The sequence below is a fragment of the Gadus macrocephalus genome, chromosome 16 (assembly GCF_031168955.1).
Source record: "Gadus macrocephalus chromosome 16, ASM3116895v1".
In the NCBI taxonomy this organism is placed as follows: domain Eukaryota; kingdom Metazoa; phylum Chordata; class Actinopteri; order Gadiformes; family Gadidae; genus Gadus; species Gadus macrocephalus.
In genome coordinates this window covers 15,137,277-15,157,879 of record NC_082397.1, presented here as the reverse complement: position 1 = coordinate 15,157,879, position 20,603 = coordinate 15,137,277, and the positions used below count along the sequence as shown (strand labels likewise).

At 42.8% G+C, this 20,603-nt stretch overlaps 1 protein-coding gene across 3 annotated transcripts; it reads right to left on the bottom strand.

Moving 5' to 3' along the window:
* Positions 1-9,933: 9,933 nt before the first annotated feature.
* On the bottom strand, positions 9,934-20,574 carry scn3b (sodium channel, voltage-gated, type III, beta). Of its 3 annotated transcripts, none has more exons than XM_060074894.1 (6): positions 20,425-20,574; positions 17,642-17,808; positions 16,913-17,141; positions 14,515-14,653; positions 11,415-11,515; positions 9,934-10,748 (listed from the first exon to the last, which is right to left on the bottom strand). In XM_060074894.1, exons 2-5 carry the CDS (start codon positions 17,741-17,743, stop codon positions 11,443-11,445), a joined length of 543 nt encoding a protein of 180 aa, XP_059930877.1. In that variant the 5' UTR covers positions 17,744-17,808; positions 20,425-20,574; the 3' UTR covers positions 9,934-10,748; positions 11,415-11,442. The 3 variants fall into 3 exon arrangements, with proteins under 3 accessions (XP_059930877.1, XP_059930875.1, XP_059930876.1); XM_060074892.1 differs by lacking the exon at positions 20,425-20,574 and adding an exon at positions 18,871-19,689; XM_060074893.1 differs by lacking the exons at positions 11,415-11,515; positions 20,425-20,574 and adding an exon at positions 18,871-19,697.
* Between the last annotated feature and the right edge of the window lie 29 nt (positions 20,575-20,603).

Genomic DNA, 20,603 nt, shown 5'->3' with positions numbered 1-20,603 from the left:
TATGTACTTTGTCACAAACACAATTCAGTCTTTATCGCGCTCTTGTTTTGGCATGAATTTGATGTGGAGACAGGTGAAGGGAAGGGGGGCGACTGTCACCCGGCCATATGCATCATGATGACCGCTCTGTGTACCTCCCTGACTGAAGGCATGCATTATGGTGCAGAAAAGGAAGTCAGAATTAAGACATCTAGGCTTTTTGATTACCTTTAAATGCATAAAATACTTTTGGCACAAATTTATTCCATAGTTGTGCTGTTTGAGATATCTACAGGTCCATTCTGCAGACCAGGACTGCAGACATTGATCTTCAGTGCCTCGGGCATTTTGGATTATTTCACTCTTATAGGGATTTTTGATAGGTGTCTCCTTTTGGTTGTGTGTGTGTGTGTGTGTGTGTGTGTGTGTGTGTGTGTGTGTGTGTGTGTGTGTGTGTGTGTGTGTGTGTGTGTGTGTGTGTGTGTGTGTGTGTGTGTGTGTGTGTGTGTGCGTGCGTGCGTGCGTGCGTGCGTGTGTGTCTTGGCATTTAAGCGTGGGCATCCGTTACTGTATACCTCCACTGGGCACTGTGTCTTCAGTCCATGAAAACGGATGACAGGGGACAGAAGTCCCCTTGACTCTGTGCGATAGTGAGTGTCACCTAATGCAGTTAAGGCTCCTCAGCCTTCACTACCGCTGAGCGTCGCGTCGCCTGACATGTGAGCGGACATTAACAGGAGCCGGTCTATGTTGGAGTTCAGTTCAAGGGCAACGATGTACTGCCAAAACTGTCCTTTAAATACACATGCGCATGGGCACACGTGCATGCCCATGCAACGAAGACACATGACCGCTTGCCCTCGCTTCCTACAGCCCTAATGAGAAGAACGCGCGCGGGGGGGGGGGGGGGGGGGGGGGGGCGGAAGGAGAGCGGGGGAGTATAGATAACGACAATGGATATATCATTGGACTTATTTAAGTTATTCTGTTATTGAATAGAAAAGCTGAAGATAAGGACCAGAATTTATCTCATTAAATGCAGTGGTTTATTCCCAAGCCATCAATGGACTAACAATACAAGCCCTGCTCATTAACAAGATGTATTCACTTGATTGATTCAGAAAGATACGGCCAAAACTGAGAAACACCAGTTATAGTATCATCTAAGGACACAGGCAACCAAAAGTTACGAGGGATAAATATTAATGAGAAACCCCCTATCGCAGCTGTCTGCCAGGGACTGCGATGCTTCGTACACATGGGTGCTCTGTCGGCTCCTTCAAACACAAACCGTTTAGCGGGAGAGAAGCTGACTTCGATGTTGTATCTTTGCATTTCACGCGGTTTGTAGTTGACTAAAACACTCCAAAGCCCGAGATTACAGCGACAAAGATTACAACACAGCCCAAGAAAAAACGGACAGCCATCGTGACTGGAAGGTTTTGCCGTAATCATAATGACGGCCCACATTGTGTATCACTCTGGTCAACAACGCCCATCCTGGGATGAGCTGAACTCAGGCGAGGGTTGTCCCCTGGCTGGGGAGATCCTAGTGTCTGGGTCACTGAGATAGCCTAGGTGTCAATAGCCACAGCAACAGTCTTCTCACAATGGAACATTTCTAAATAATAATAATACTCAACTAAAGAACAAAGGGGGGCGGAATAAGAAAATGACAGATAAATACATTTTCATCAGCTCTGATGGGTGGCAGAAATGATATTATAATATGGCCAAGATCCATCATTGTTGCTTCCAAGTTTGTATAAGGATCAGACGATTATGGTGTGTTTGTAGCCCAAGCTATAAACGTAAAGCCCTTCCCATCCCCCTTTGGCTTGATGCATGTTGCTAGGCAACCAGCCAGCCGTGGAGGTTCTGTGGATGCATGGTGAGGCGAAGCTAGGGTCCTTCATGAGAAACGTCTCCCAGCTGTGGCAGCTCCAGTAGGCAGAGTGAGCGATGGCTCTTCAGTGGAAAGACTTCTCCTATTAAGGTTTAGATTTGTTAGCCAAGTGTCACTTTATTCAGCATCAGCACAGTACGCCATGATTATTCTAACCTTGGCCAAACATTGCTGTTATTTTCCCTTCGATCCCATCCAAAATAACTGACTGATCCCCTGTGCCAAACAAGAATACTGCGGATAGGCCTCCTGAGCATCACAGTTTTTGTTTAAAAGATAAAAACACCGAAATATATATTCCTCATTTATTTCCAAGTCCATATTCAACACCAAAGTACATAATGGCTCGTTCAGTGTGCTATCAAATGCGTTTCAGGAAAATAAAAACTTCCTACCACACACACACACACACACACACACACACACTCACACACACACACACACACACACACACACACACACACACACACACACACACACACACACACACACAAACGCACAATATAAAGCACACAGCATTACACATTTTTCCATTATGTTAAGCAGGGAATGACTTTGCCTTGTATCTCTGTGTTGAGCACCGGCGCAAGTAACTTTCAGGTTATTAAAACTGAGTGGTGTTTCTTTGAGCTACTCTAATCAATGAAAGAATGGACTTTATTTCAGTGCTTTGAACATATTGTTTCCCCCAAGGCTTTCGCCAGGATAGAGTGAAACGGACATGAAATAGTTCCTATAAAGGACCCAGTTGTGCCTAGTACACATAATTTTAGTATAGCATAGTATATAAGCTATAACTCGTACATGCATATACAGTATATATCATTGTATATATATATCCAACGCCAACACATACATAAAGGTCCCATTATAATTATCCTTTGATGTTTGCACATATATACTGCATATGCTATTGTTATATTGCTATGCTATCATACTTTCCGTCAAATGAATGCAGGTGCTGGCCTGATCAAATAAGCACATTGTCATATTGTGTAAGTAGATTTGATGGTAGAGGTGGTTGATCTTCTAATGGGGGTGCAGCCCCTCGCCTATACACAACTGTTGGAAACCAATTAACCAATTGACTATTTTCATGCATTTAAACCATGCAAAAGTCAACAAAAGCAGGGCATCATTGAACCGAATATATAAAGATATGCAACAGCTGATCAGTCGGCAATGGGTCTGGTCTTACGAATCAGTTTGACTATGCAAAAGTGTATATATATATATATATATATATATATACTGTATATATATATTTGTATACATACAAATTATGGCACGGCACTTTATGTAATTCATTTCACGTGCATATTGATAAAATGAAAAGCCTTTTCAATAGTTACCATATACAGTTTGATGTCAGAACACATAGAATAGCACATAAACTCTAACTGAATGTCCTGGCTTTTACTGCCCCAGATGGCAGTATATTCCCTTTCTTTTACAAGCTATTATTTTAGTGTTTTAGCCCCAGCGTTATATTTGATGAGTTAAATTGCAAGTCATTTTTTACGTGAACCATTAATTTATTGTTTGGCATGAAAGACTGCCGACCTGCTGTGATGCTATCTATTGTGCGTGTTAAACTGAATATAAAAGCTACAATCAATCACCATGGCTATATCTATTGATTCAGATAATACACGTATCAGTTTAGTGAGTATAATTCTAAAGCAATTCTAGCAATTCTAAAGCTTTATATTAGTATTATCCAACTATCACACCGTGTTAAAAGCCATGTGACTTAGAACTGCATGAACATTTGATGATGATTTGATGATTTGACTGGAAGTGGCGTTGTTCAGGTGTGAACCTCCCCAGAGCGGGAGCCCCCGCTCCCAAGCTGCTTCCTGCTGCGATGACAGCTATCTTAAATAAATCCCAAGCATAAAAGAGTCTGTGGCACTGACTCGCATTGACCTACTCTGGGCCGCTATTATGGTGTGATTGAACAATTTCTTGTATTGAATGGCTCGGCTGGCGGCCGATTCAATCCCTCCATACCTATTCAGGGGACTCTGCGCCTCGGGCCCCACTCAGGAGTCAGTGAGCTCAGCTGTTTTCACAGGTCACTACCGGAGGAATACATAGAAGGTATTGCCTGAGTAGCTGGCTCTGCTGGGTGGCGTTTCTATTCAATCCACATATTTGTTAGCGGCTGCCCCAAATTGCCCGCTGCTTCACAGCCGGTTTCCACTTTGATTCATGCCAGAAAAGCTTGAAGGCTTATTCATTTTGTTAAATGTCGCCATGGTGTGCATTAAAAAACCTAGTTAAAATTAAAGAATGACGATCTACAGATTCAACATAGTGGCCTGTCAACTCAGGAATAACAAATATGAATAGCTATAAACCTCCTGCCCTGTGTCACGCGCACACACACACACACACACACACACACACACACACACACACACACACACACACACACACACACACACACACACACACACACACACACACACACACACACACACACACACACACACACAATCATGCTTTTTAAAGTACTGGAAAAAATCCCATACAATTGCATCAACCTTTTGATGTGCATACATACAAAAAGGTCATGCAAGAGAATAACCACATTTGTGTTTCTGTGTGTGTGTGTGTGTGTGTGTGTGTGTGTGTGTGTGTGTGTGTGTGTGTGTGTGTGTGTGTGTGTGTGTGTGTGTGTGTGTGTGTGTGTGTGTGTGTGTGTGTAAATATGTGTGTACATGTACATGCATTTGTGCATAAAGTGTGTGTGTGTGTGTGTGTGTGTGTGTGTGTGTGTGTGTGTGTGTGTGTGTGTGTGTGTGTGTGTGTGTGTGTGTGTGTGTGTGTGTGTGTGTGTGTGTGTGTGCGCCTGTTTGTGTAAGCTTTCACATGCATGTGTATGTGCGCAACAGTGTGTGTGTGTGTGTGTGTGTGTGTTCCTGTGTTTAACCTGAGGGTTATCATAACATTTATCAGACATGGTGTTGCTCTCCCTAACTACAGCTGTCTAGAAGCATATCAGCCAACTGCTATTTTGCTGGATGTACAGAAAAAGTAAAGCCGTTCTCCCTGGGATTCAGTGAAGTGATAAACCCTGTTTCCCTCTCCACCGATCGACTTCAAAGAGTAAAACGCGCATCATGGCTATCGGCGGCAGGCACGCTAACACCTCTAACGACCCCCTGCATTCAATTGAGATTGGTTTTCGTTCCGCTCCACTCTCTCTAAACCGTGCTGCAGCACATGTAGCAACGCTAACTCTCTCTCCATGGTAACAAACCCATCCTTTAAAGGGGAGGCCGCCGGCAGAGCTGAGCAGCCAGGGGCTACGGTTACTGTAACATAGTCCGTTAATCTACTCTTACTCTCGCATCATACTTCACGTTAACACAGCCCTCAGCTGGTGCGCGCCTGCTTTAGTCAACAGTTACACACACAAACACTTACACACACATACATACACAGGCACACACACGTGCACACGCATGCAAATACACACACACAAAGTACACACACACACACACACATACAAAACAAACACACACAGTACACAGACAAACAGACGAAGGACAGACACACACACACACTGTACACAAAGAAACGCACTTACAGTGCACATACACACATACAAACACAACATACACACACACACAATGTCAAACAAAAACACATACAAACCACACACACAACACACACCATGAGGAGTATTTGCACGATATTGCGCGACTCTAGTCGTTGGCGGTTGTTATTATTTTGCCACCTTGTGTTTGTGTGGCGGGCCCCAGGTGTGGCCTACACACTCGTCCGGGATTTAGCACGTCTCTGGTGGCCAGGTGTTCATTTTACTAACAAAAGGAGGGTGACGTCACGCGGCCACGGCTCCGTCCCCATCCTCTGAGCACCAATTAAAGAGCGGAGACCCCCACCTCTCGCCGCTCCCCCGCCCCTGCACCACACGGTCTGACTTGTAAATGTTCTTTTTATTTAAGGCCTCCCCTTTGTCCTGTCCAATAATGGCCACCCTCTTGTTGGAAAATGGAGGTGAGCGAAGAATGGACGGGTTGATGGAGAGGACCGAGGATGGAGGGATGGATGGATGGATGGATACGAGGGGAGGGGAGAGGAGAGGGAGAGAGAGGGAGAGAGAGAGAGGGGGGCGGGCAATGAATGCAGAAGAGGCTGTTCATGCATTTCGGTTTTGTAATGAGTTTTTCTGAGTGGCTAGGGGTGTGGTGAATGACATGATTTTGTCTTTTAATTTGAGACACTGTAAACACGCCGGGAGAGCGGCACACATGATAGGAGCTTAGACTCCAACGAGCCACTCGATTTACAGAAACACTTTGAAGATTCATTGAAATCCTCAAATTGAAATATTGTACCCGCAAAACTAGTTAAAACGATTTTTTGTCAGCCACTTGTGTTACGCAGCACTCTAAATCAAGTCATTTATACGGTTACATTTTTATACCTTCTGCACACTAAAAAGGCAAAAAAAGGAAATAGAAAATTTGAGGTTAATTCAAATTGTCACTGTCAATAATTAACTCTGAGGGTTAACAATTGCTGCCTGTTGAAATCTCCATATTCAGGGAGCACTCCGCATTGGATTAAAGCAACCTAATTATGATAAATAGCAAACCTAAAATTGTAGCCACCCTTGGGGCATGTTGACCAAATATGAACTACGCCTCACCACAATGATAGACAATGCTGGTTGTGAAGCCTTTCAACCTTTGAGCATGGCACACTTTGTTTAAAATGAAGGAGTGACTCTCCTGTCCTCACCTAGTGCATTAAAACACCTGATGGAAGTAAAACAAACTTTTAAATGACAACATTGATACAATTATAGATCTTGGCTTTCATCAAAGATGACAAAATGCTTTGTCCGAAATCCAATTATGCTAACTTGGTGTAAAGAGGTGCTAGAAGTGTTGGCAGAAATCTTGTTAAGAAATGCTCAGGAAATGTGCTGGAATGGATCGGGGTGTTTGATTTCACAATGCGCTTTGGCTTTGGAGGGCGATGGAATATAAAATAATAGAAAGAGCGAGGTTAGTTGTCTCCGCATGAATCATGCTGATTTCAATTAGCCGGTTATGATTGAATAACAATGTTTAAATAACACCACTGAACCTTGGCCAAACCAAGATTATTTTAAGAGCTATAATGTTCTCTATGCCGAAAAAATACACAAATGAAGATCCTTGCAAGAATGATGGTCAGACAGAAAGTCAACCGAAATTAACTATGCAGGAATGAATAATACATGAGATGATTATCAGCATCAGCATTATGGATGATTTCAAAATGCTCCATTTCAATGGTCCTCATTCCCCAAGACTCCCCTTTGTTTAAAATGAATGCCAATACTTTTACTTCAAATATGTTTTGTGCTTTTGAATACGGAAGGATGTTTTGAAGGCTTCAAAAACGTCATCCAATTGTTGAGCAAACTGCTACATCACAACCAATCCAAATAAAAACATTGAAACTCTGTGCAAACAAGCTTTATAGGCATTGTGAATGTTTAGGGAGAATATGATTCAACACACCTTATTTACAGACAGTATTGCTTGCTTTTTTTCAATGGAAAGAAACAGTGAAGAACGGCAGTGGAAACACTTGCTCAGCCTGGGGTTGGTCTGGTGCAGGCTTGCAAAATGTTCTCTGGGGACGTTACCGTACAGAGGATTAAGACTCAATGAGAGAAGGAGGAGGTGGAGAGGGGTTGAGGTGTGTGTCGCAGGAGGTGTCGGGGGTGTCAATGAGGCAGAGTAAGAGGAGGTTGGAAAATAAAACAAGAAAAACATGTCTTCCTTTCTAACTCCCATGATCCTATCATCCTCATCACCAAGACGACTGCTAATGCCCCCATGAATAATTATGACCGCCCGAGCACTTTATTGACCTTACTGTTCCATCCATCATGGCTGATGACATCAGGTGGGTGTGGAGTCCCCAAAATAGCAACACCAAGAGACGGCTGCTGATCGAAATTATAGAGTGGCCGCAACCAGTTAATCAGGGAACATAAAGCGTGTTCCATATTAGTATATACCGTAGCAACAATACATTGGACTTCTATCATAAAGAAAGCTAGTGAGTACTTAGAATATACACAGAACAGTTTATTTTCATGAAGATCTGAGTTGTCACTTATAACGTGTCAACTCGTGTGACCTAAACTCTGTATGTGTTACACTAGGGGGAGACAAAGACCCCTAATAGATGAACTATGTCAGCATATGATTACATAACCCTTTATGACTGATGGGTAGATGGCTCAATTAACATTTTAATGCTGATCTATTATTGTTGGCGTTAGTGTTGAGCTTTCATAAGCAGCCACAGAGAGCAACCCAGTTGCACAAAAAAAACAAGGCAACCACTGCAAAAAACTGCCTTTAATGAGCTTTTTAAAAAAGCACAATTTCAAACTCAGCAGTGTCGCATGCTGTCTAAGCCGTTAGCTGCATTCATTAGCAGATGTGTGTTTCCGCCCTGTGGAGACTGCTCACTGCTAATGCAGTGAAACGTTCTTGTGAGGACAGGACTTGAGATGCAGACAGCAGTGTTTGTGAGGGTCGGGGCGAGCCTGCTGTTATAATTGAAAAGTATTTTTGTACAATGTGGGTCGCATTACTGGGCTGTTTCCCCGGGGAATCACAATGTAATACGAGAGAGAGAGAGAGAGAGAGAGAGAGAGAGAGAGAGAGAGAGAGAGAGCGATGAGGGTAGTCAGAGCGAGAGAGAGAGAGAAAGAGAGTAAGAGAGAGATAGAGAGAGAAAGAGACAGAGACAGAGAGAGCGAGGGCAAGATGAGTCAACATATAGAGTGTATGTTGCTCGTAGGACATGGCTTACTAGGGCAATCAACTGAGGATGATGAGAGAGCCGCTATTAGCAAGAGTCTGGCAAGGCATCTTGTGTGTGTGTGTGTGTGTGTGTGTGTGTGTGTGTGTGTGTGTGTGTGTGTGTGTGTGTGTGTGTGTGTGTGTGTGTGTGTGTGTGTGTGTGTGTGTGTGTGTGTGTGAGATCGGTACACAATCGATAAGCAATTTATTTGAAATCAGGAGATGGAGACAAGTTTAGTTAGTTCTGCCTTTTCCCCCTTCACAAAGACCCTCAGAAACCCAGAGGTCAGGTTTGTGAGTGCAATCCCACAGGCCACTGCTGGATCCACACACCTGTAGTCTCTCTCATTAAGAAGCCTGATGGTGCATACGACTGTTAAAAAATTACAGTTTAACCTACTCATTAGTGTGTGTGTTGGTGCAATGGTGTATGCATGTGTCCGTCAATGTCAATGTGCATGTGTGTGTCTTTGTCGTGCGTGCACCTTTGTGTATGTGCATGCACGTGTTTATGTGTGTTTGTGGACACATGGAAGATGCTTGACACCACAGTGCTATCTTTTCCAGGCAATCTGCCGGCTCACAGTCATTCCTGGGTTGCTATAACAACAGCTGCTGCTATATCGTCACAGCTGTGGGTCGCAGCTATCAGATGGGGGAGGTGGTTCAAGCGACGCTGGGGGGGGGGGGGTGGCTTTATACATCCCCTGTAGTCACATCACTGTCTGTCTCACTGCTGTTTCTTTATCTTCTCCATCTTCACTGTCACTCTGTTGGAGCTAGCTGTCACCTGCCCCGGCAGCTCATGTTCAAGAGAACAACAATGCTCTCTCAGCCATTGCAATTTTTAACTATAATACAGCTAGAGCCCACATTGATAATATGCCTCAGCTCCACTATTGTGCTGTTAATACTAGTGAAGCCTAAAGGGGGCACAGAGTTTTGAAAGAGAGGCAGGTTGACTTTTAACTGAGATGAGGTATTTGAGCCTAAAAGCTGAAGTTATACAGTTGCTGTTTATAGTAGATAATGTGTTTACCTCTCAATATCTGGATACCTGGGAAAATGAGAAGCGCTACGTTTACTTGTATATTCGATACATGCGCAGCTAGGCATGAGTTTAGGATCTGTCCAGAACGATACATCTCACAGGGAAATAATGATGGCTGGTAAGTGGTGGAAAAGACCATGAGCTTAAACTGATTGTGCAATACATTTATTCCAATATAAGCAGATCTCTCACACAGGGCATAACAATGCGTAACACACATAATGCAGAATGATATCATTGCACCAAATATATGAAACACATTATTTTCTACAGTATTTTCCCTATAGATTCAGGCACATATGGAGCGCTGCTATTGTAGCTGTTGGAGAACACAAGCAACAGCGGAGGTTAGAGGTCAGGGCGATCGGTAACACAGGCGTTCAGATTTCAGATGGACACAGTAAAGGAAAGGCAAAGACGACTTCATCAACTGAAATATTGTCAACTTACACAGTATTATCCAGTACTTTGAGTACTATTAGTAGTATTTTACTATGACACAAGATACACATCCATACAGTATACAAAGCAATGCAATCCTTTTTTTGTAAAAAATTAAAAGTAGAAAGAAGAGAATATATCACAGTAGAAACTGCCTTTTGACTACCATCTCAACATCGTCTATCAAAAGAGTATGAATCACACGGACAGAACAAACAAACTGTATCAGACATGCAGTTAGGTATTCCGTTTTTAAAATCAGTTTGCATCCCCCCGACCGTTGCACAATGCAAGCAACACAGCAGAGTACAGAGGGAGCGGATGAGAGAACAATGGGACCTAGAGGCTGAACATTGCTCTCCAATTTCTCTCTGATTGACAACGTATTTGACCATAGCGTGAGCACTCGAGTTGACGAGTGTTTCAAAGTGTTTTCAGTGAAATCAGTGTGAGAACAATGTCTGTGTACATAACTGTGCTGCTGCCCCCGCAACGTTGAGGTGGCCTTCGTATCGGTCAGTACCTGGAAAAGAAAGAACAATGTAAACGAGTTGAAATTCAAACACATCGTTCCTGTTCAGCAAAGACAAAGAATCCTCATCTCATTCAAGTGTAAAACGATAATATACCTCCTCATGACACGCATAAAGTAGCTCTTGCAAACATACATTTCCATAATCTAAATGGAATCATGACATTATCGGTATTATGCACACAGTAGAACAGCAAACTATGAACACAGTAAGTGTATGTGGTGAAAATGGCAGGGATGTATGTTTGTGTAGTGTGTAAATAACAAGAATGTTGAAAAAACATAGCAACAAATACATACAAATTGATTAAGTCTTAAAGGTTGTGGCAGTATGCTGACAGTATGAATTACTGAGTGCTGGTTAACAATTACAATATGTCGCATATATACACAGATAAATGCATGCTTTTTCTACCAGATTGTCTTCCAAAACCAACTGACAGCTATTGTGGATGTGTTACAATGACGACTCGGGCGTGTCCTTCACTAGCACTCAAAAACATCCACGTATCCTACAGTCATCATGCTTTCTGTGTGGTTTGAAGACATTGCTTTTTACTGGTACAACCTTTAATTGTGGAAATATGCAAAGGATGAGTTGAAATGGAGGGTTAAGTTTGTTTGGTCGCAGATCAGTTTGAGTCTCTGGTAAAGTACCGTGTCTGTGATTGCAAGACAACCACTTTTATTCGGTAACATCAGTAACCGGCTCAGCTGGATTGTCTTTTTGCTCAGAAGGTATGGCTAGGTAGTTTGTCCTGCAGAAAAAACAAAGGCAGTTCTAGAAATGAAATGTCAACTGGGCTTTTTTAGTAAATGTGATCTTTCTAGGTTGCGCTATACATTTCACCCATCCGCAATGCTAAATCCCATCGAAAATCTGGATCTAAATATGTCTAACTTGTGTTTTTCTAACTCCCTGAATTAATAAACACAAATAAGTAAACGCATAAATAAATAAAGCAGACAAGAAAATAAAGAATATATCTTAAGAAAATGCCATAGTTAGTTTCTTAATCATAGTTATATAATTAAATGTGTGTATATTGTGAGTATGTACAATTCAATAATAACGATCACATTGTATTTACCAATAATACACATTGTTATTATTGGTTAATGATTTATCATAGCAATGCAATCGAAATGCTTACAAAAAAATGGTCTATGCTAACATTAACAGTGTATATGTCAATTTCTCTTGGTTACATAACGGCAGTGTTGAGCGATTGAACTTATCACTATAAATGCACAAAGCATGACCTCTGAACTTTGAACTACGTCTGAATTCACTGTGAAGTGCTCCATCCAACAGAGGCTCTGTGCTGAGTGGGTGCACTTAATCACGCATTATTCTAAAGTGTAGTCCAGTCAAAGCATAGCATACCCATCACTATTAATTGTCACAGAGTCAGCATAATCTTTGTACTGTCATTCTAGCCCACTCGCAAATGTAAATCAGCCCGGACTCTTGTAATTGGACTGTCACTGCATATTTTTCATACTTCTTACTGACTCGACTGCCGTTCCATATAGATCAAAGATCTGTTGCCAGATTGGTGCAGCTAAGTAATCTGATTTCAAGCCATTGACTCCCAGAGGAAAACAGTAAGGAAGTCTGGTCTGATTGCGGAAGTATGGATCAGGAACAAACATGAATCGGTCCCTAATGGTTGAATTGTAAAGTGGTGTCCCTTGCCTTGACCCTGGATGACCCAGGAGGAGCATCGTGTAGTGATGCATAATAGAAAGGACATAGCATATAACAAGGCAGGACATTGATTTTCATGTCTTGAAAGCGATTGGGTTCCAATTGGAGGGAGAATCCAACAGTCGGGGCTGTGCAACTAGTTGGTGGCTGTGTGGAAAGCATTGGTTTTACATCTGCATTTGTAGATTGTAAATGTTGTCACAGATGGAGCTGAGCCATCTTTGAAAAAAGGCGAGACCCCTGGTGTGTGACCCCATTTACAATTCTTACTGCACCAAATGCCTACAAACTGCCTATGGATACAATATTTGTGCCTATTCACTTGCATTGAAGAACATCTGCCATGTTGTTCATTAGGTTTCTGTCGAGTTACTCCAGGAAGATCGCTGAAGACCTGCACACATCAGCTGTTGGGCTGTCAGATAGCTTATATTATTCCCTAAATCACAACAGAGCAGTCGTCACAACATGGCAACCCGCAGACCGCTAGCCTTGCAATAAAATGCCTTCAATGCTCAACTCAAATTGTTGATTTGCATGACTGAACTTAACTGAACTTAGCATGCATGACTGAACAGCATTACTGAATTGCATTTTTACCATGTCAGAAAGCAAAGCATATCCTATTTTCCTCTGATCGTTCCTGTCACCTGTAAGAGGAACGCCTAATACTTTTACCACTTCACGCTATAACGACTTCATGTTCCGGTGCCACACACAGCTGTGCCCCGCCCATCAGCGTCTATGTGTTCTGCATTTTATTAGGAGCATGGAGTCACTCAGTGTATTTCCAGTTATCCACTTATCAGCACTTATCTGCTCTAAACTCTACAGGCTGGTGATGTCGTGGTCATAAATTGCCTGTCTGGATTCCTGATGAAGTGGTCAAGTCAGCGGTTTGGCAGCCCACAGAGACCTGACCGCACAGGTACGCTCTGGTCTTTGTTGGCCAATAAAAGGTGATGCAAAAAACTCTGTTTATGAACGAGTTGCAGATCTGGGCGGGATGTTGGGAAAAAAAAGCTGTTTAGAATTGGAATGGGAATGGGAGTCAGCAGTGCTCAGATTTACCCACACCTGCCAGGTGGCCTTCCAAAAGACAGATTAGTGTGGCACTGGGTAACTCTCCCTCTCACTCTGTCTCCCTCACTCCCTCCCTCCTGCCCTCTCTCTTTCTCTCTATGTCTCACTCACTCTCTGTCTCGCCCTATTTTTCTCTCTCCCTCTCTCCTCCTGCCTCCTCCTCTCTTATTCTTGTAATCATTCTTTCTTTTTCTTCCCTTTCGTGCACTACATGTCCTTCTTACCCTCACACAAACACTAACAAACACACACTCCCGCTGCCTCAACATGCTTTTATAACATGCGTTATCCCCCTGGCATGTTTAGCTCTGCATGTCTGCATTGCTCCTTCAGTGAGCTTGATCAAGGTCAATAGGAGAATACAGCAACACAGCTCATTCAAAGACATGTCAGTGCCCTTGGCTGACATAGCAGATATACAAGGATAGCATGCAGTTTGCTGTGTGTGTGTGCGTGTGTGTGTGTGTGATTGGTTGCATGTGTGTATGGTGTGTGTTTTTGCATGCGTGTGTGCCCACAGCTTTGCTTGCGTGTCTTTATCTGCCTGTCTGTGAGGCTGTATGTCTGCCTTTCTATGAGGCTGTATGTATGCCTGTGTCGGCCTGTCTTTGAGGCTGTATGTCTGCTTGTGTCTGCCTGTCTTTGAGGCTGTATGTCTGCCTGTCTGTGAGGCTGTATGTCTGCCTGTGTCTGCCTGTCTGTGAGGCTGTATGTCTGCCTGTGTCTGCCTGTCTGTGAGGCTGTATGTCTGCCTGTCTGTGCGGCTGTATATCTTCCTGTGTCTGCCTGTCTGTGGGGCTGTATGTCTGCCTGTGTCTGCCTGTCTGTGAGGCTGTACATCTGCCTTCCTATGAGGCTGTATCTATGCCTGTGTCTTCCTGTCTTTGAGGCTGTATGTCTGCCTTTGTCTGTGAGGCTGTATATCTGCCTGTGTTTGCCTGTCTGTGAGGCTGTCAGACTCACGCGGGGTCCTGGGTGGGGTCGTCGGCTCTGGAGATCTTCCTGTAGCAGTAGACCATCTCCACCAGGAGCCACAGGGTGAGGAACACCAGCAGCACGTACATCATGACCTCTGAGTACAGTGACGCCGGGTTGACTTTGGCTGCAGAGGAACACACACCCACCCACCCACACACCCACCCACCCACCCACCCACCCACCCACCCACCCACACACACACACACACACACACACACACACACACACACACACACACACACACACACACACACACACGCACAGCACTGTGAGCTACGATAGTCTCCCTTCACCTCATCTGAAGGATCATTGCCGTTGGTTATACATGGATGCGTCTGGTGGGGTTTATTTGTGATGGTGTGGGGTCATACTGTTCAGATAGGTTCATGGCTGTTGCCCTTGAGACTGTAGAGAGCGTGAGAGTGCTGCTAGTTATGATGGACAGCGACTAAATTGCAGTTTAATTGCAGTCCCGTATTCAAGTTGCTTAATGAGACAGAGGTCGACGAGCGCCCGTACAGTGAAAATCCATGCAAGGTTTTATTTAGATCTACCGATGTGCTGAAACGCTCATTAGTGATACCGTTGGGTGGGGATAATTAGCAAAGATCCAGATGGTTCTTAAAAGGCTAGGCAGAATTGCTCATTCCTAAAGCCGGAAAGGTGACCTCTGTCTAATACGACCCTGATAACTCTGAATGCCGACCTTACAGTGTCCACTAACTGTCAAGCATGTACTGTCATGTGGTATCCCGAAGTGAAACATGCTATTTGATGCAAAACTTTTTTCTGAGACAATGATGTGCAAGCAAATGTTATTTACAGAACAGTACCATTATGGTGTGCTCCTACTGTCCTAAAGTAGTTTGGCTAAAATCAGATTAAAAGATGGTTATACACGTGTCACAGTGGTTTTCATGCCGTTGCAATTATATCAGCTTAATGGTATAACACTGCTAATTTAGAGAGAGCGATGAGAGAGATTCATATCCAATGTAAAGAGACCAATAAAACAATTGCCAAATCATCGGATGAAAACCATTGTGACAATGAACGGGTGCCAAACCCCAAACAAGCCGTCGGACCCATGACAATTATGTAATGTGTTTTAAGAGTGACTTCAAAAGAGACTATGGGCGTCTAACCCATAAAACCATGACCCAATCAATGTTGTTTCAATGAGAAAAGACGTCATTGCTGTAACCTAATATTCACATATCATGCATTCTGGCCTATGGCTTTTTGAAATCTGGCCCCACTACACTACAAAGATGCAAGGAGATAATGTGTGTCTGCATGTGTGGTATGCAAATACAATGTAGTTTATCGTAAACGACCATATCATTTGATTATCATAACATCCAGTGCTTTGTACTACTTTCAGGAACAACACAACCAGTGGAAGTCTCCATCCAACATTAAACCACACTAGGTGCACACAGATAGACATTTTAAAGACATGAGGGATCTGTACATTCAAAGTTCCAAATATACATGTACTATGTATATATTGAACGAGGTGAAAAACAACACAATCAGCAAGCCAAGCATTCGGGAACGCAGAATACATTACCCCTTATAAAAGATAGCAAAGCAGGTGGTTTGAATTAACCCCTTCACTGACAATAGGTGAAAGCTTTGACAAACGATAGACAGACAAAACATAGCAATTATTCCTTGGGTACACACAAAACAAAAAAGGGGACAGAAGGGTATTGATGGTGTTAGTCACAGACGGTTTTTCATTCAAAGTCCATTATTGGAGGAGGGAGCAAGTCACAAAAAATTATAATAATTATAATAATAAAGCATACAATCCCTTTGCATGTTCTTATTGAGGCTAACACATTCAGGCAAATGTTATCATCACACAAGTGAAACACTGCATAACAGCGATTTCACCAACATATTTCATAAATAAACACAACTAAAGTCCCCCCAAAGGATTTGTAGCATTAACATGATCACATTTCAAAGGATAACTGAAAAATATGCCATGCCCACAATTCTCAGTACGAAGGACGTCATCTATCATGGTGACCCAAATTCTTCACAGGATTTAATTTGCATAATGAAATGCTTAATTAATTAGGACTAATGGCGCTAATCCAATTAAAATTATTTTGGATTTTAATACTGTCACCATTATTGACTGTATTAAGTCAATAATGTTGATAACTTTTAAGAAAAATAATTACTACATATTCATGCTCTTACTCCTACCAAGAAGATGAATATGTAAAGTGCTTAACTCAATATCTATCCTCCACATTAAACTATGTGGTTCAGCCTACAGATTATCACTCAGGAACGAACGTACTATCAGGTACTTTGGAGGGGACTCAAGAGATAACAAAAAGTCAAAAGTACACACTGGCCTCACCTGTTGGATACACCTTCAACTGGATTACCTTGGTCTTGTTGACCGAGGGGGTGAAGTAGTCAAACTTAAACTGACGAAACACGTCGCAGCGATAGGTACCGCTGTCGTTAAGGGAGACGTTCAGGATCCAAATGGAGAGGTCCTGAAGGTCCACACTCCCGTTCCACAAGAGACGTTTCTCCCAGGGGCCCTCCACCTCCTTCGGGCGCCCATTCCTATACTGGAAGATCTGTTGGAGAGGGGAAGCTAAGTTCCAATATAAGACGTAAAAACACACAAGCTCCAAGGAAGATGCATTACGAATGCCATGCATAGTGAGATACATAATTTGATACAAATAAATGGGTCATCGGGTATTAAGTTAAACACCTTTAATGTTTTGGAATGTTAATACAATTATATAAATTCAACTTCACTTCTTTGAAGGAACGCTCTGTAACATTGTCACTCCAGCCATCACTTATTCAACAGTATTGTTAACTTTTTCCCCTGCATATATTGCAAAGTTCAGCTTTTAAAAAGTTTAAAAGAAAAAAAGGTTTTCATCTTTAAATAATTTTTTGTCTGTGGGAAAAGTGCTAGAAAATCAAATCAGATTTGAAGCTAAAGTGATGGCTGCAGGGAAACAACTACATTGAAATGATGACTTTAAAATCCAGTCCTAAATCGATCAGTCTGTACTAGCATCAGGGAGGGGGCAAGGAAGGAGCGGCGGCAGCGCAGGCCTACGGGGATGAGCAGGGTGTCATTGTTGGTGAGGTAGAACCAGTCCACGCGCGTCAGCGACTTGACCTCCTCTCTGGTCATGCAGGCGATGCAGGTGAGCTTCATGGTCCTGCCCACCACAGCCTCAGTCTCTGAGGGGATGTCCACGCACACCGCATGGCCCAAACGCACTGAGACACACAAGGGGAAACATGGGACACATTACCGAGGTAGATCGATACTGGATGATCTGGGAAGATCAGAGAGGAGAGGGAAGCTTTAATTGGTCGCTGGAACACAGCAGAGGGTAAGTGGTCATTGTGTATGGGGGTATCACAGGTGAATCCAACCAATGCTTCTTTTATCCAAAGACACATACAGCGAATACATGAACATGTCATTAATTAGCAGGTATGCGTCTGGGAAATCAGACACCCTAACCCTAAACCTTAGGAGTAAAATCTCCCGGAGAAAGATTTATATTCGGATTGTATGTGTTAAGTTATATGCCTACAATGTCCATCTAAATATATGTGTTTGTATATGTTGAAAACTTAAAAACACAAAACCTCGAAGATTATATTCTATGGTTATTGTTGTTGATGTTCTCATTGAGGCCAGCAGTGTATGAGGTCTATTTATACACATACAAATGTACATTTATGTATTGAACTGTTAGTGTATGTTTGATTTAATGTATTCTCATGGAATATTTGATGGTCTGGTAAAGAGTTCAAATATTTTAAATACAAACAGTTAACAAAATCGAAATTGGTTAACGTAGGGTTTGCCATGAATGCCTGCGTGTGAGTGTTCCAGTGCTGAATCCTGTGCTCTTATGTAACCCCTAGCCCACTGGGCAGACAGTCCTGACACCAATTACATCCACATGCCTTTCTACACAGGCTCACTGAACCAGACATAACATGTGTGCATGTGAGTGGGCAAGGGGAAGTGGGGTTAGCCTGCTGCTACTCACTGATAGTCTGAAGATGGGTCCATTGTTTGAGAGGACATGCTACTATTGTTGTTTTATGTTTGTATTAGTGGGGAATGTATTCAGCTGGGATTGGTTTAAAACCAGTTATGTCAAGTTCTCAAGGAGAGGGAACAGGGTAACCTAGTTGATGATGCAGTGGGCCATACATTCACTCTGACCTTGGGATTTAGGTCTAGAATATATAGGGAAATAAATGACCTAGAAAAATAAAAACGATGAATAATTTCACATAAATCACTCATAGCCTACTTACCCGCACACATTAAAAGTAACAACGTATGCAGCCGACCGCTGAGAGGCCCTATCATAGTGAACACTTTGAGAAAACTAATTATGATCAGTGTCTTTAACTTCTGAGTCCTGCGGAATCCCTTCTGTGGTTATCCTGGAAGTGATTTCAGGTCAGGGCGGCGGATGGTCCGAGTTAATAAGAGGGAATATCTTCAGGACCAAGGCCAGCACCCATCCGTTGCAAATCCGGCTGCCGATTACTTAAAATCACCAGTCTGAGGTCCAAACGAGAGCCAGGTTCAAATGCCAACGTCTCTGTATCCCAGTGGCAAAAACAACTCTGGGAAGCAGAATTTTGGTAGGCCTTTTAGGGCTGTCCATTTATAACAATGTGAAAAACATTGTTCTACTAGGACATAATCACCAACTTATAAAAGCTTCTACATTCCGGACGGCACAAAAGGATTGTATCAGCGCTGAAATGTCTCTTTATAGCCTATCAAAAGCCAAAACATAAAGTGGCGCAGAGGTGCTGTCCTCTGATCCAGACAGCCTTCAACACATCTCATGAACAACGATTCAACAAAACAAGAGACCTGTAGAGTCCGGAAATCCACTTGCGTTAGCGCGTTTTTGCAACGTTGCTCCGAGACGACAGAGATAAACAGGCCAAACGGTTTACTACCTAACAAGGAATATCACTCGGACATGATAGATTCTTTTTTTTCTCGAACATATCAAATACGGACTAGTAATGACGTTATCAAGACGCAGCCCGCTGCCTTTGTTTTCACAGCAGTCACTTGTGTGGCAGCACGTAGGCGCTGATGCGCATGCGTGACTCCCACGCTGGAGCAGGCTCGTGCGTGGTGCCACGCGCATCACTCTTCAAGAAGATATTTTATTAATCTTCAACGTCATATACGTTCTTACGATATTTGACGATCGTGATTATACGATTGTCACATTAAAAAAAAGCCTTCTACTAATTAAACTCACGAGCGAACGATTGAGGAGAAGTTCCCGGAGTTCGGTTCGACACAGGCTAGGCATAGGCTAATAGTCCTTATTGGCTGTTTTCTAGTATATCGACCATACATTCCCATCATGCTTCACTTTATTCATGAAGAGCTTTCTTGGTGATCAGAGCCCGGTTGAGGCTTTCGGCGTTTTTCAGGCGTTCAGGCGTTAGGCAAAACACGCGCATGTTATCCCCTATAGGGATTATGTGATTAACCAGATGCGAAGAACATAGCATGCATATAAAAGAGCATAGCCAATGTTGATGACAGGAACATTGAATTCTGAATTACATTGGGTGCAATCAGAATACGCATCGTGCTACTGATAGTTGTTGCTCTAATAAGCTATGATATATTATCTGGGGTTCAGAAGATAACTAAGTACGGCCTATCACATGTTAAATTCCTGTTTATATTGGGGTTGGGTTAGGTTAATATAAACACCACTTGCAGCCGTTGGCCTATTTGTATAAGCTATGGACTTATGTTGTCTTTTCTTAGGATGAATGACGAATGATGAAAACTGAAACACAGAAAGACACTTTCAAACTCACCTTTGAAAAGCAATAAAATAAAAGCTAAGGTAAAAAATAATTCACTCCTAGTGTTGCTGTATATGCTATTGATTTGTATTGTACCAATAGATCTTCAACTTGTTTTGGTGTATTACATGAGGCAAGTCGCCCATAACACTGGAACACAATAGCGACATCTCTTATTCACTCAGTGTCGC

Excerpts from the sequence above, each read along its gene's own strand:
- scn3b (XM_060074892.1), bottom strand. The coding sequence starts at position 18,925 with ATGATAGGGCCTCTCAGCGGTCGGCTGCATACGTTGTTACTTTTAATG. Across the intron at positions 14,654-16,912 it reads GTTGAAGGTGTATCCAACAG|CCAAAGTCAACCCGGCGTCA; the intron begins GTGAGGCCAGTG and ends GTTCCTCTGCAG. Across the intron at positions 11,516-14,514 it reads GACCCCACCCAGGACCCCGC|GACAAACTACCTAGCCATAC; the intron begins GTGAGTCTGACA and ends TTTTTTCTGCAG.